Raw genomic sequence first — 15,486 nt, 5'->3', positions numbered from 1 at the left:
CGTCCCTCAGGTCGCCTTCTCCTTCACCCTCCGATTCCGAAGATGATGCCAGGTCCTCACTAACCAACTGCGTCCTAAGGTCTATAATAAACTTCCTTCCTCGATTCTCCATAGACAGAGTGGTCTTCTTCCAGTTGAGGGTGGCCTTGGCTGCCACCGGCCACCCTCTCACTAAGATCGCATCATACCCTTTTTTCTTTAGTGGGATTACCACGAAGTCCAGTATGAAGGGTTGCGTCTCGATGGTAACTTGCTGGCCCATCAGTGTCCCGATGGGTTTGATTCCATGCTGATCTGCTCCCAGTAGATTGAATGTAGATGGCCACAGCGTCGACTTCCCCAGCTTCCGCTAGGTTTCTTCTGGAAGAACATTCACTCCTGATCCACCATCAACGATGGTATTAGTTAGAATGGTGCCAAGGATACCCATCTCCACAATGGCCGGGTTCCTTCCTGTGTTAACTGCCAGCAACATGGGGTCTATTGCAGGCCCCCCAGGAACATTTGTGCGGTGGTTGGTATTGGTGCGTGGTTGGAAGAGATTATTCAGCAACGCCGTTCGTAATTGAGGCATCGTCTGGAGGAGGTCGTGTACCTTCACAGGCACCTCCATTTTTAACATTTGATTTAGTATAGCCTCCTCCGCCTCCGGTCAGCTGGAAGTACCCGCCTTACCGTTCGCATTCGCCCCCTCTCGTATCTCTTTCTCGATTTCTTCCCATGTTTCCCGTACCCATCGCTTCTCCGTCTCTGGGTCTGGGCACATTGCTTGTCTGGCTTGGGCACGGGTTATGGCCAACACTTCCTCTTCTTTGGTTTTCTCGATATTGAGCAAGTTGATGCTGGACTTCGAGTAGGTGGCGTCTTTGTGGTCTCTTGGTCCGCACCATTTGCACAAATATTATGAGGCCTCTCCCTTCGGGTAGTCTCAGGCGAAGTGCCCCCACTGGCTGCACGCTTTGCATTGTATCATCGGTCAGCCTTTGGAGTTGTATTGGATCTGGCTCCTTGTATTGTTATTGTTGTTATTGTTGTTTCGTCCTCCCCACCGGTTATCTCGATAGCCTCCTGATGTTGCATTGTTGTTCGCCTGGGAGCTATTGGTACCGCCCGATGTAGTTGGTTGTTCCTGTGTAAGCAATACTTGTTGGTTTTGTGTTTTCATGTTGTAGGGGCATTCCCAGGTGGGATGCCCCATCAACTGGCATATATCACAATAGGCTTTCTTTGGGCAGGAGCCTTTCGTGTGGTCGTCCGTCTTACATTCCGTGCACCAAAGCTCCCCTTCGTTGGTCTTGCTCGGACCTCCCTTCATAATCTTCAGCTCTTTCATCATCCTTAGCATGTCCTTCTGTAGGGCTTGCACCTTTTTGGCGGACTCGTCGTCGCTACTGCTTCCCTCGGAAGAGTCATCATCCTTGGACGAGCTATCCTTCTTCTTTTTCTTCTTGGATGTCTTGGTCTCGCTCTCGAGATCGATCGCTCTGTTATATGCATATTCGTACGAGGTTGGTGGAACAATTTTCATCTTCTTCCGGATGGAGTGTTTCAGTCCCTCCACGAACCATCTCTTTTTCAACCCATCCGTTGGTTGACTCTCCATTTTCCCCAACAGTTCCTTGAGCCACCGATTATAGGCTCGGTCAGTCTCGTTCTTGTTCTGCTTTGTGCCATAGATTTCAGCTACTATTTCATTGTTGTCTCTGAGGAGGCGAAACTCTATCTCAAACTCCTTCTTCAGGTTGGGCCATGTGCCGACTTTGGTCTTATTCGTATCGGAGTACCAGTCGATGGCCACTCCCCTTAAGGTTGTTGGAAATTGTGTTACCCATTTGTCTTGGTCGGTAACACCATTTGCTGTCCATATGGTTTCGCAAGTGCGGCAATGGCGGACGGGATCTTCCTTCTCGTCGCCGTTGAACTTCGACAGCTTTTGCTTACTTGCCATCCTACCGTTGGGTCTCGCTCCTCTAGTGCCTTTTGTGCTTGTACTTGGTGATCCTCTGCCTTCGCCTCTTGCACTTGACCCTCCACTCGTGGGTCCTCCGGAGAAGGTTGTTGACCCCGAACTGAACAAATTGCCTCCTGTACGGTACCCTTGTGCTCCCTCGGCACCGTCGACTGTACCGTCACCTTCGGTCGTCTCCCTCTGGTTGTCCTCCGAAATGGACAAGTTCTTTAGTAGGTCTCTGGTAGTGTCGATCAGGTTTAGACTTTGCCTTGTTTGTTCCACCAACTCTTCGTGACTTCTTACCCTACGGTTGTATTCTGACGAACTGTAGAGTTCTCCTTCGACACCCTCCGTGACTCCTAGGTTCCCTTCGGGCAACCCTATGACAGTGTAGAGAGTGTAATTCTCTCCATCTATCTCTGCCTCCGCAACCTCCGTGACACCTCCTGGGTTCCCTTCGAGCAACCCCTCGGTCGTTCGTCCCTCGGCAAGCTGCCTTAGCCTACGCCTTAGTTCTATTTGTTGTCTGAGATTCAACGCTCTTTGTGCCACTTCCCATTCGTCACTTTGTATCTTTTTATTTTTGTCCTTATTTAGTATATTGGGCATAAATTACTTCCGTACATAGCAAGCACACACCATGTACACAAAAAAAACGCTTATTGTTTCCCTTTCGGCCACAATTTATGTCAACATTGCGTCGGGATTATTACAAGGTTCAATTTCCCCTTCACCTCTTGCCATCACGCTTTGCGTCCCAAGGACGATTGTTTTCTTCATACTGTCAGAGGACCTGTTGGCGTCGCTCCTCACGGGCAATCTCCTCCAGGCGGGTTCGCTGTGCCAGTGATGCCTGTGCAAGCAACTGGGGAAGGTGGTTCATCAACCGATTCAATGCGGGGCTAACTTCCATTGCAGTCCACACGAGACTTGTTGGGGCTTCCGCCTCTGTGGCCTTTCTTCGGACGTAGGTCTTGATGGCCACCTGAAGTAGGATTGAGAATTCCCTCGTTGCAGTGTCCTATCCGTCGTAGAGTTTCGTTTGTGCATCGTCGGCCTCTGCGTTAATCTCACCAACGGGTAGGCCCATCCTGTCCGTGCGCCATCCGCTCCTTCCTTTCCTGAGTATGTCTAGGCAACGACACCAAATGTTTGCCACATACGGGTAGACGATTAAATGCAGAAAGTAAATGCACAAAACATAATGGAAATATATTAAAGAACCAGGTTCTGTATAAATTCAACAATCCATGTACATCAAGTGCTTATAACATTAAACCCAGATACGACTATCATGATACTACCAAGAAGGAAAGGTATGCAATATATAATACCCGAAGGGGTGCAACCAACCAATGCGTCCAACTGCCCTTCGGGACGACTAACTAACTAACAGCCGTAACTCATTATTACCGACGACAACAGAAACATAATATGACAACATAACATAATGATTATTCTCGACAACAATCACTATGTTAGAGACATGGTAGAGAGAAAGGCGATTCAATTGAAGTATATTAGTACAAAAGATCAAACTGCAGACATTCTCACCAAGCCTCTAGCCAAAACAAAGGTAGAACAGTTCAGAGGTAAGCTTGGTATGATTGAAATGTAACTTCTGAGAATTGAGTCTCAACATTTTTTATTATTGTACTAATAAATTCTAAAAGAAGTTTAATATAAACTCTTTTGTCATGTGTGTTATTTCATGACCTTATGGGCCCTTGTGTGCATCATTAAGAAGTGACGACTTCTGAATGATAATCACTTGTACTTCTAGTAGTTATTAGAAGGTGACGACTTTACAATAACTCTACAGTCTATCATGATAGATATCATATGGTTGATATCTGTGAACATGTCATGATAGTCCATATCTCTTAAAACAATATCGACTGTATATCATAAGGTTGATATCTATAGGTTGAATTGTTCAGATATTTTATGGTGGATATTAAGTGCTTAATATCTGTGGATATGCCATGAACTTCTGTATCCCTATGGTAGGCATCATATGGTTGATGCTAGTGCACATACCATAATGGATATTGTGAGCCTTTGGTGAATATCATAAGTGTTGATATTTGTAGACTATTGCTCCTGATATCATGTGATGATATCTACTACACTATGTGTAGTTCTACTAAGAGCACCCTATGATCCTCCTCCCTAGCTAAGAGGGAGTGTTGATGATTTATAGCTTCGGTCGGAGTAATCCCATCAAATCATATGTATAACTAATGCTGATTATACCATCAACATGATTAATGATTTGCTAATATGTATGTATACATATTAATATATGTAATAATAATAAATGTTCTTCTTATTATTATATATATGAATATTTATACATACATAATTTATGATTGGAATATTAAATCATTAATCATGCTGCTGATAAATCAATGAGATTAAATTCATGTTGAACTGATGAGCAATATTGATTATATTAATCTAGTGATTAAATTGAATTTATAATCATGCTGTTTATACCAAATTGAATATGAGCACCGAATTATTTATCATTTGCTAAATGATCATAAGTATCGATTATATTGATCAAATGGAATGATCAAGATAATAATCGATCATCCACATTAAACAGTTCGATATTATTAATTGCTGTTTGAATCAACTATGGTCGATCATCAATATCAAACGATTATGTGAATCGTTACCTTATTGTTAATGATAATAAACGATTATGTGAATTGCTGTTTAGAGAGGCAATTCAATGAAGAGACATGTCTCCACGTACGTGGAGGCATGTCTATTCATCGACATGCCCAAAACCATGTCATATATATCATGATCGATTTCGATTCTAAAGACAAGTACAAAAATCGAAAGTGGAAGCCAATAAGACATCGATCTCCTTCATTTGCAGTCCAGCATATACTTTGTGAATTAATTTGTGTTCTCCTCATATTTGCAGCAACCTGCACATAGTGTTCATAGTCATATAGCTTAGTTGTGAACTAAGTAATAGAAAGAAAATTAAAATTACTCACATATCAAATCTGATCCAAATTTAACATGGTATCAGAGCTAGTTTGAAGAAAAGATCCGATCAGATTTGTAAAAGGAAACAACTAATCTCCATTAAATTTTCTAGAATTCTATATTCGACAAAATGTTTAATGGAGTTAGACCTGAGGATCATCTTGGAGGAGCTGCAAATTTTGTAGACTTCCTCCATGTCCTATTGAGTCGTCATATGTGTCTGTGTGTGAGAGAGTGAAGTCTGGCCCTAGGTTGCTCACTGATTGACTTTTGTGTTATCATTGTGGTCATCAAAGAAATGATTTAGTTCACTATTTTGACCTTAACCCTTGTTCACTAGAAGAATGTGTTGAGACTTATGTTGTGTGGCATGAATCCCTTGTTTGTGCTTTTTGCTGAGAATACTACAGATGCTTATGTTAGGTAGATTTGACACATGGCTATTCCAGATGTTAATGTGCCAAATGTTGTGGTTAACTGGAAACTACTCATAGTGGTCACTTGTTGACTAACCATGTTTGGATTGGGCCTTTTTGATAGTGACACATAGACCACATTTTAAGGAGGTTCTTTTGACATATTTTTAATGATGAGTGATATAGCTGTTCCTCAGTGATCACCATTGATTAATCACATTAGTTCTAGCTTCTATGGAGTGGTAGCAGCTGATGCATGAGATGTTACCTTAATGATTGGTTTCTTCATAATTAGGACCGATCAGTTGAGTATCTTGATGATGAGACACAATTTAAGTTTCGTGAATTCAAATGTTGGATTATGGTGATTTTGGCCATTGATTACAAATTGTTTTAGTGGAGATGGTCAGTGACTATCTAACACAGCATGAACTTGGAGTGATCGATAGAGATGAGAGTGACTCATTGATGGTTAGCCTTTGAGTGGATCATCTTTGATTGGAGAGTGACTGCATGAATGATTAGCCCTGTAGATTCACTGTTTTAAAGGATGGCTCCACATGACAGTAGAAAGGCCATCGCATTGGAGAGTGATAACACTTGAGAATGTGCCACCTATATTTATGATTGCGTCAGACTGGGGAATGCCATCGTTTGAGTGGTTTATTGATGGCCACCTATAATTTGAGGATCAATATATTTTATGCCAGGGTTGCAGTTTTTTTTAGTGTCAACATTTGCCTTCATTGGTTTGAGAGCTTTTGGTGATAGCACTGTGAACAGTCTACAAATGTTTGTGTACGGTGGTGTGCAGCATCGGTTTTGATTTTGGGGTTAGTTAGCTAATATTACATCAGTTATTGAGATTACTTTGCTCTGTTTGGCACATGATGGTGGTGAGATAAATACATTGGGATGTGATTCGAAACTTTGGATTACAAGGGGGTTTGTTGTATATGTTCATAATGAATATGTATTTGCCAAGTTATTGTTTTATCAAAAGCTTAGTAATTAATTATTGAGTGGTTATCTTTGTGCTTGAGTAGGTGTTTAAACCTTCTTTGTGCTATATGTATACATTTTACAATGTTGATTGTGAGAACGTGGAAATTATGAATAATGTATAACGCTGCTTGTTTTGATTTTTATGCTGTACAATTGTTTAACATTTATATGACAGTTCTCAGCAGTTGGGAAGTTGCCCTTGGTGTTCATCACCTAGGTGGCTTTCTTCAATTGTAATGATTTGAAAGATCCCAAATGGATCCTTTTGTTGTTGCTGCTGTAAATTCTTAATTAAACATACTATATTTTTGTAATTTTCCGGTGATCTTATAGAATAGACAGAAGTTGCAGAAAGAGATTGTTTCTTTTGGGGTTTTGATGTTATAAGTAAAGTAATTGATAAATAGCAACAACTGTGAAATAAAACAGTAAACAATGTTCATATGTAAGAACACTTAAGCAATCTGAAAATACTGCAAATCATACCAGGCAAATAACCTAGTTTTGTATTCAGCAAGAATCCATGCATTTATTTGGAGCTGTTCTCAATCTGGATTGATGCCAAATGGAGGAATATTACTGGCAACGAACAAGGAAGACCAAATAAGCTGAATACAACCCTTCAAGCCAACATATAAACAAGGCGTGGTTGCAAAGGAGGCGTGGAAGCTGCTGCAAATCACGTGCTAGGTGAAATAGACTAGCCGCCTTGTTGAAACCTCCAATATGCACACTGAATCTTCAAGACAAGAAGATGTGTCTTCTACCTCTGACAATCTCTGTGCAATCCTGGATAAATCCATTGTCAACTCGTACCGAGGGCTACGTCCCAGCAAGCTTAGACCTGGGGTTTGCGTCCCAGACCAAAATCACTCTTCCAGAGCAATTCCCAAATTCGCAAGTTTCAAAATGATCAAAGATGCTATCAATTAAGTTTTCATCTCCTTATAACTCCTTTCCCTTTGCAAGTCGAACCCTAAAGAATAATAAAGCTTGCACTTTATAAATAAAGTGACACTTTCCCAATTATGGCATCAAACTATAGAAAAATATCACTTTATTGCGAATAAATAGCTTCAAGCATCCAAAAAGACTTTGGGAGGTGAGAATCATGTAGCAAAGTTCAAGACCTTTCCAACGAGCTATAACACATAGGCATATCAAACCAAATGAAGCCAAAAACCCCTTATTACTCCGGAATGGCTATATACATAGCCTTATTTTAATTTATTTAATCGCTAACTTAGGAAATATTTAAATATATTAAAATATTTCCATAGATCCAATAATAGCCCAAAATAACCAACCAAACATGAATCTGTCTTTGTCACTTGTCTGTGACTAATGCTGGACAAGATGGCCGAACTGGCAGTCCCATCCTTAAAATCTAGGGATGCTCCTAGTAACTAGGAAACACACCCAATCTTCTTGAAACTGAAACCATGGTATGGTCCTGTGGAACCTCAAATATGGAAACTGCCACAACCTCCTAAAAAGTAGGGAATCTCCCTAAAATCAAGGAACTGCTCCCAACGACCCACAAACTGCCTGAAACACCAACTCCGGATATTGAATACCCCGTGTGAGTTTCTATCCACCACTGCCAGCCTACGAGACCCCCATAATAGGCTAACTCACATGTCTCTACTAGACAAACTAAAGAGGGGACATGTCATGTCCCCTCCTGGATCGTTATATATATACGGAGAGAAAGGGAGAGACCCTAAATGAAGAAATTATTATTATTAATTAATATAATAATTACCAATGAATGATTATTTAAATTTCATTAATTAAATATTATTTATGATTTAAATATTATATTATCAACATAATTTATATATTTAATAATAAATAATAATACAATTAAATTATAAAGAGGATATAAATAATACAATTAAAGAGGATATTATATATTAGCAATACGTATGACAGTCATATATAATATCATATAGTGGCATGCAAAATTTTCAATTTAATAGTAATATTAATACATGGATATTAATATAAAATATTAATAGTAATATTTATAGACAACAATACGTATGACAGTCATATATAATATCATATATAGTGGCAGACCAGATCTGACACACATGTCAGATCTGTCTGCCTTTACAACCATTAGATAGACTAATAATTAGTGTCTAGGCAATGGTAATGTTAATAAATATAATAGGTAATATTATTTGATTCATATATATATATATATGTTTTCGCTTATCAATGAATATAACCTAAATGTAGCAATTAAATTATTAATTAATAAATGTTTATTTATTAATTTAATATATTTAATTCGAATATGAAATAAATGTAACAATTATTATTAATTAATTAATCAATGTTTATTTAATATTATTATCAATTAATTAATACTCATTTATTAATATCTGAAACTATGATTAATTGATTAATATTTATCATCTAAAAGAATAACAGAGAACCAAAGTAATCACTTTAATAGTCAACGATTTATTAAGGAAAAGAAATACATGTATGAGTTGAATAGAGATATATAACAAAGATTAATTAAAAAGTATTAAGGAAAAGGCACGTTACATTGAAAAGTCACAACCTTTCTATGAAAGGTTATATGAAGGATATATAAGGAGGGAAAGCATGAGGTATACGGGGGGGAATATAAGAGGAAAACGGATAAGAATAACTAGAGGCTGTATGAAAAATAATGTTATATTAGATTTACTTATAAAACAAGAAGTTCATACAGATATAAAGGGAGCAGAGCAGCCAATGGTAAGGGGGAGGAAGGGTAAGTAAGGAATAAATATTGTTATATGTTAATGCTTACTTCTGTGTGTATTAATGGATATAAATTAATATTATAATATATACATTAATGAATGACTATTTTAATAGTTAGGTAATGAAGGAAATTAATGTTAATAATGTAATTAATGTATATGTAATATTTATGATAATGAATACTTTAATGAACACATTAATGAATGGTTTTCAGATATTAAGGAATAAGTATAAACCGTATGTTAATGAATTTGTACTAACATACGTAATGAATATATATATCAATGCCTAGTAGGAATATATGTGAATATTGGTTAATGAACATTTTAAGGAATATAGGTAGAGAATACATGTTAAATCAGATATTTTTACATATGGATTATGGAATAGGAAAATAGTAATAAAAGGCAAAAAGTATTATAAATGTAATCACATGTTGGAGACTATAGGGAGGTAATTCCCTTAGTCTAAGGGAGGGATTATGATAATCCCTAGGGCAGTATATATATTGAATACCTATGTGCATATGTATGGCTTGGTTGACTAAGTTCACCAAGAAGAGACGGATCTGGCCGGTCTCCTCTGAGGACTTGGGTGATGAGGTGCATCACCCAAGGCAAGGAATGGACATAGGGTCCTCCTTGGATGGCTTGAGTGTAAGAAATTACACCCAAGACAGGAATCGAATTAACCTTCGACTTCTTGGAGGGCTTGGATGTAAGAAATTACATTCAAGATAGGAGTCGAATTCACCTTCGACTTCCTGGAGGGCTTGGATGTAAGAAATTACATTCGAGACAGGAGTCGAATTCACCTTCGACTTCCTGGAGGGCTTGGAACCAAGATGGGTTCCAAGAAGGCGAGCCTCACGGTCGCCTAAGGACAAATCTTCGTATGACATTCGTATCCTTTTTATTAGGTAAGAATTGTGATTAGTGTTGATTAAGTATTTTAAAAGTTAAATTGCAAGTTAGATTAATAATATATATATATATATATATATTTGTTGTATTCTAACAATCTGTTTTACAGGATAGTGATCTCTAACTAGTAGGGACATTACAGGACATGACATGATTGTGCTTCGTTATGAACCCTTTTTTATCTGTTTCATTTAAAAATGAGTCTTCTCTTCTTGTGTTATACACTAGAAATGGATTAGAATATGACGCAATGAGATTTTTTGATCCTCCAAACCAACATGAGTGATCCATTTTGCATCATTATCTCATAACTCTAAAACAAGGAGTACATAATCTTGTAAGCAAAAATAATAGATTATACTTGTTCTTTGCAGAAAATGGTTTGAAAAGAAGTCCTATTAAAATCTATTATTGAGATGTCTATCCGGTGTGCATTGATCCCATCTGCATGCTAGAGTGGATGGTTTCCCTCTTCATATTGTTGCAGCTTTCGATATTGTTCTGGGAGAAGGATCATTAGTATAAATGACGTAATCCTGGTGTTAAATGAGGCGAAAATAATGAATAACTTATGGAGTGTGCAAAACTCTTCATCCATGGATTGCATTTCTCTAAACTGTCATTCCATTGTAGTCTTGTTTTCTTTGGGGCCCAGCTTGTTAAGACTGCCAATTAATTTTATCCAACATTGTAAGCTGGCTGTACTTAACTCTACATTGATTCAAAAGCAAATTTGACTCAAGTACAATAGAGGCCAACCATTCCCAAACAATGAGTGTATTTACAATGGTCAAAGTAGGGCAAGCTTCAAGATGGGCTAGATTTCTTGTTGGAAAGAAATTGATAACTTTTGGAAAACTAGCACGCATAATTTTATCCGGTAAGACATGAGTTTTGAAAACCAAATTTTATGTATGCTCACTGTAATTAGAATATTTTACCAAAATAACTTCAAACGTTTTCAGTTGTGAGCAAGAGTATTCCCAATGGAATCGCTTGGATTTCTTATAGTGTTTTTAAATTTCTGTTGATAACAAAACGAAAACAATGTTCTTTCGTAACTTGATAATCATGGCACAATAAATCTGTATTGCCTGGTTTTGATCAAAATGAATGACAAATAAAAGGCAGTTCATTTTATTTAACATTCTTAATTAATATAAATTTGTTGGATTCGAGAAAGAAAATTACTTCTCAATACTTTAGTATATTTGGTATGTAATTTGCATTTGATATTATTGGTTATGTTTTCTTATGTACAATTATGTGAGAGAGGTTCCATTATCGTATCTTTTTACTATTGTTTATTGGCATGTAGGAGTCAAGTTGACCAGATTGCCTAGATTAAGACATTACTTTAAAGTTTAAACTGTTAGTTATTCATATCATTCTTTGCATGTTTTCTTATGAAGGTTGGAGCAACTAGAAAAGTTGTGGCATCAGCAAAAGGTCAACGTTGCTTGGAGGAAAATACATTAATCCTTGAGGAATTGGTAAAGTTAACATTATGATTGTTACTTTTACTTGTACTGTTGGCTATTTATAATCATATAATTCATGCCAAGTATCTTGTTCTTAATTTGATCTGAGGTGGTCTTTATTTATGTGCTATGCTTGCAAGGCATATGCATCAACCAATGTATATACTTGTGCTTTATTTGTATACCTTTTATATGTGAGTAACGTCTTAGCACCCAAAGTATAAATTGGAAGACGTGAGGAAACATGTAATGTCTCTTTTTTTTTAGGTGCTCTCGTTTTATGATTGGTTACCCTATCATTGGCCATCATAGGCTAAGTAAGATGTTTAGAGTGCCCCCAATTGGTAGAGTTCAGTGTGTTATTTCTCCCCCAGAAAAGCAAGCCCTCACCATGCATCGTTCGTATTCGGGATATTCCTCATGGAAAATAATCAATTGAGGCAATTCATCAGGTTGTGCAATAGGAGTGTAGCAAAAGTGATAGTTTGCAGTCGAGCAAATTCATCCTTAAATACAGAAAAGCAAGCCCTCACCATGCATCGTTCGTATTCAGGCAATTCCTCATGCAAAATAATCAATTGAGGCAATTCATTTGGACCGCGATCTATCCAAATGCAAGTTGTTTTTCCTACCCCCCCATGATCAAATTCATAGCATTCAAAATTGAGAGTAGGGAAAGAGACAACCTGGTGTCGTTCGTGCTCGAATGGAAGTGCTTTCTCAAATGGAAGTTTTTGTTCGCCATTCAGGGCATTGTTGGAAGCGAGATCATCAGATGCTTCAGGAGGTCGCCATTGGTGATGTACCATTCCATGAGCATTGACAACATGTTGATCGTCAGTTGCGAGCTCTTCTTGAAATAAACTTAGTGCTCCTTCGAATAACTCAACTTTCTTTGCTTTCACCATGACATCTTGCTCATCTCCATGCATAAACCATACATCCTCATGTAACTTCGTGAGCAGATATTCAAAAATTAGGGACTCCTTGATAGATTGAGCTTCAAAGATTTCCTCTAGTGATTGTTTAAATGCTAACATTGATGGAATCGCCAACTCAAAGTGTCCTTCACTCTCTAGCTCCATTTGTCCACCTTCAAGGATAATTGAAAGTTCTTCCTTTAGGGCGACTTGACATTCTTCATTTGATTCTCCTTCTTGTGGTAAAGATGGATGCTCACCAAGGACTTGATCATCTTGAATAGTATTGCACTCAATTTGTTGTTTTTGTGGTGGTGAAACTTGAAATGTATGATAATCCCTCATGTCATCTATGCTTTTTGCACCATTTTCCTTTTCAATCTCTCGATGATCCTCACTAGTATCCATTTTTTGTAGAGTTTGATGCCTTAGTATCTTACTAGCATCTTGGTGGCTTGAATGTCTTCCACTGTATCTTCATCTTCCTTGAACCCAAAGTTATCTTCAATTGTGATGCCTTGACTGCTTGTCTCATTCATACTATCCTTCCACATTTCATCCCATAATATTTCAAGAGGTTGAAGTTGATGATGAATCATGCTTCTTGTAGTAACTTGTTTGTCTGGAAAAAAAATTGACAGTGATTCCATTCGTACTTCTTCCATAAGCTTTCAGCACCCCCTCGAATTGTTCTTCATACTTGGGTTCACTTATGATGATTTGCATTTCTTCATTCAACATCTTATTATTGTTTTCCTCTTCTCCTTCAATGCTATTACTTGAAATGTCTTGCATTTCATTCTGAAGGATCCGCTTTTGTAGCACAAAGTAAAATTCTTGAAGGAATTCTTTTTCTTCTTGCTTGATTATTTGCTCAACACTTTGATCATTGCTTGCCACCACTTGATAATTCTCATTTGTTTCTTCAAATTTCATTCCATTGTACTCTTCTTCAGGTGCATGACATGGTGAGCTACTTACTGCAATACATTGATCATCAGGTGAACTTGAATCATCAACTTGTAACTAGCTCTTTTCATTGTCAGGTGATGTAGCAATGTCTTGTTCATATGTTCTAAATTCAGCCCCAAGGTGTGCACTCCAAGATCTATTCGCAATACACTGTTCTTCGGATAAGCCTGGCAATCCAAATTGATATCTGACTTGGTTGATAGCCATCTCACACAATGAGCAAGTAAATTTGGAGTGGGGTGCATTGTGAATCCTACACCATAATGGTAGCAATATGTTTTCTAAACGCCTTTCACTATTCAAAATAAGATGACTTTCGATCATCAACAAAAAGATCGAAAGAGGATCCTTTCTCTCGGGTACACTGAAATTGCTTTCTTCATCTTCTGGCTTGGGAACATCCTAAAAGAAAATGTTTTCTTGTACTGCTGATTCCATCGTTGATAGATATTTCAAGCAATGCATTTCATCATGTTCATTTGTCTCATGGATTCTACATTGCCTTGGTCTTGCAAACTCGGACAAATGGCATGGGTAAAGTGGTATATTTAGTCTCCACCATAGTTGAGGAATATTATCTCGTTGCTCATCATGAAACTGTTGTTGTTCCATTGAGAAATCTTTCTTGTTTTTTAATTTTCTAATATTTTTTATTGTTTTGGATTTTCTAGTTTTTTACCTTTTTTGGATTTTTTTTTGGGCATAAAGAGAGATCTTGCAAATCTCAAATTCAACTTGAAAACTCATCTGGTTCCGGCTGCGCGAAGTGCTTCCTTCCTGTAAAAGTCCAATGTTCTTCTCTTATACAAATTCTGTTGCTGACTCCTTCAAAGGGTGACTGCCAGCATCAACTGCTTTAGTCATGTATCCACAATCATGTCCTCCTTTTGCTTCAATTCATTTGAGCATGAAGAGAAGGGTAGAAAGCTCTGGATAACTCCTCTAAATATGACTTGATAAGTTCCATTGATCGTGGCTGGACAACTATCAACCCTGCTTTCTTATGCAAATCCTGTTGAGCGTTGAGGGTGACTTTCCACTGATCTTCCTTGGATTCACCTATTCAAGAGTTCGCATTTGCTGTCATGCCCTCCTTCGAGTGCCAATTCTATTGATGTGTTTTTTACGCATATGTGAACACAGAATAAAATATCCAAAAGTATCTTATCCTCTCTTGAACAAAGCTTCTCAAATGTTGAAGATTGGCTTAAGGATCACTTGAGACAACTCCAAGGTTCATAAATGTTAGGTCTTGACGTGTGGATGAACACAGTTGGTTGATGTGATTGCTAGTATCATAAAGGGACTTACGTTGAATTGTCGAATGCTTGAATCGCTGGAACTTGATCATCTGATGTTGCAATCTTATGATTCTTTTTGTCCTAAACTAGCTTGAATTGAAAAAAAAGGGGCAAAAGATGAAGGGTTGAGAGAGTCTATTCTAAGACCTAGAATGTAAGAAGATGGATGAATGATTAGATGGAATCCTACTAAGCGAGGTCTCACCATCAAATTGAACAATTTGACACAAACTCGGTGCAATTTTCTAAGGACATTTCAAAGATGTTCAAATCATTACCATCAAACATTGCTCACCATTCAAGTTAATGCATAAAAAATGGATACATGACAATTTGAAGTTAAGTTCATATTATTCTAGCTGACCACGCAAGGTGCACTTACAATCAGCAAGAGGCTAGTGGTATGGACTATATGAATTCCACACAAATACATTCAACAATTTCCTCCATCCAAACTAATCAACGTGAAAACAAATCGAGAAATAAAGATCATGCAACTTGTTGAAGTAACAAATCAAATTCACCATAACTTCAATGAAATCAATTGTTCTTTACAACAAGACTTTGACAAATAACTTTGCCTTCTCCTAATCTAACTTCTACTCTAATTGTTATTCACTATTCTATTTGCTAACTATCTATTCACTACTCACTATTTATTAACTATTAACCTTCACAAAATGAGGAGATTGAGCTTTATATTGAGAGCTCATTACAATGAACGGTCAAGATCAAATCTCCA

At 37.6% G+C, this 15,486-nt stretch overlaps 1 protein-coding gene across 2 annotated transcripts in view; it reads left to right on the top strand.

The window, feature by feature from the left end:
* Positions 1 to 15,486, top strand: part of LOC131071469 (probable thimet oligopeptidase) — a 296,968-nt gene that overhangs the window by 149,559 nt on the left and 131,923 nt on the right. For both annotated transcript variants that reach the window (XM_058007329.2, XM_058007328.2), the window contains exon 7: positions 11,483 to 11,563. In XM_058007329.2, coding sequence (XP_057863312.2) covers positions 11,483 to 11,563 — 81 coding nt within the window. The remainder of the gene's footprint in view (positions 1 to 11,482; positions 11,564 to 15,486) is intronic.

This window comes from Cryptomeria japonica, chromosome 6 (genome assembly GCF_030272615.1).
Source record: "Cryptomeria japonica chromosome 6, Sugi_1.0, whole genome shotgun sequence".
Classification (NCBI taxonomy): domain Eukaryota; kingdom Viridiplantae; phylum Streptophyta; class Pinopsida; order Cupressales; family Cupressaceae; genus Cryptomeria; species Cryptomeria japonica.
This window is presented reverse-complemented; position numbering and strand designations above follow the sequence as displayed.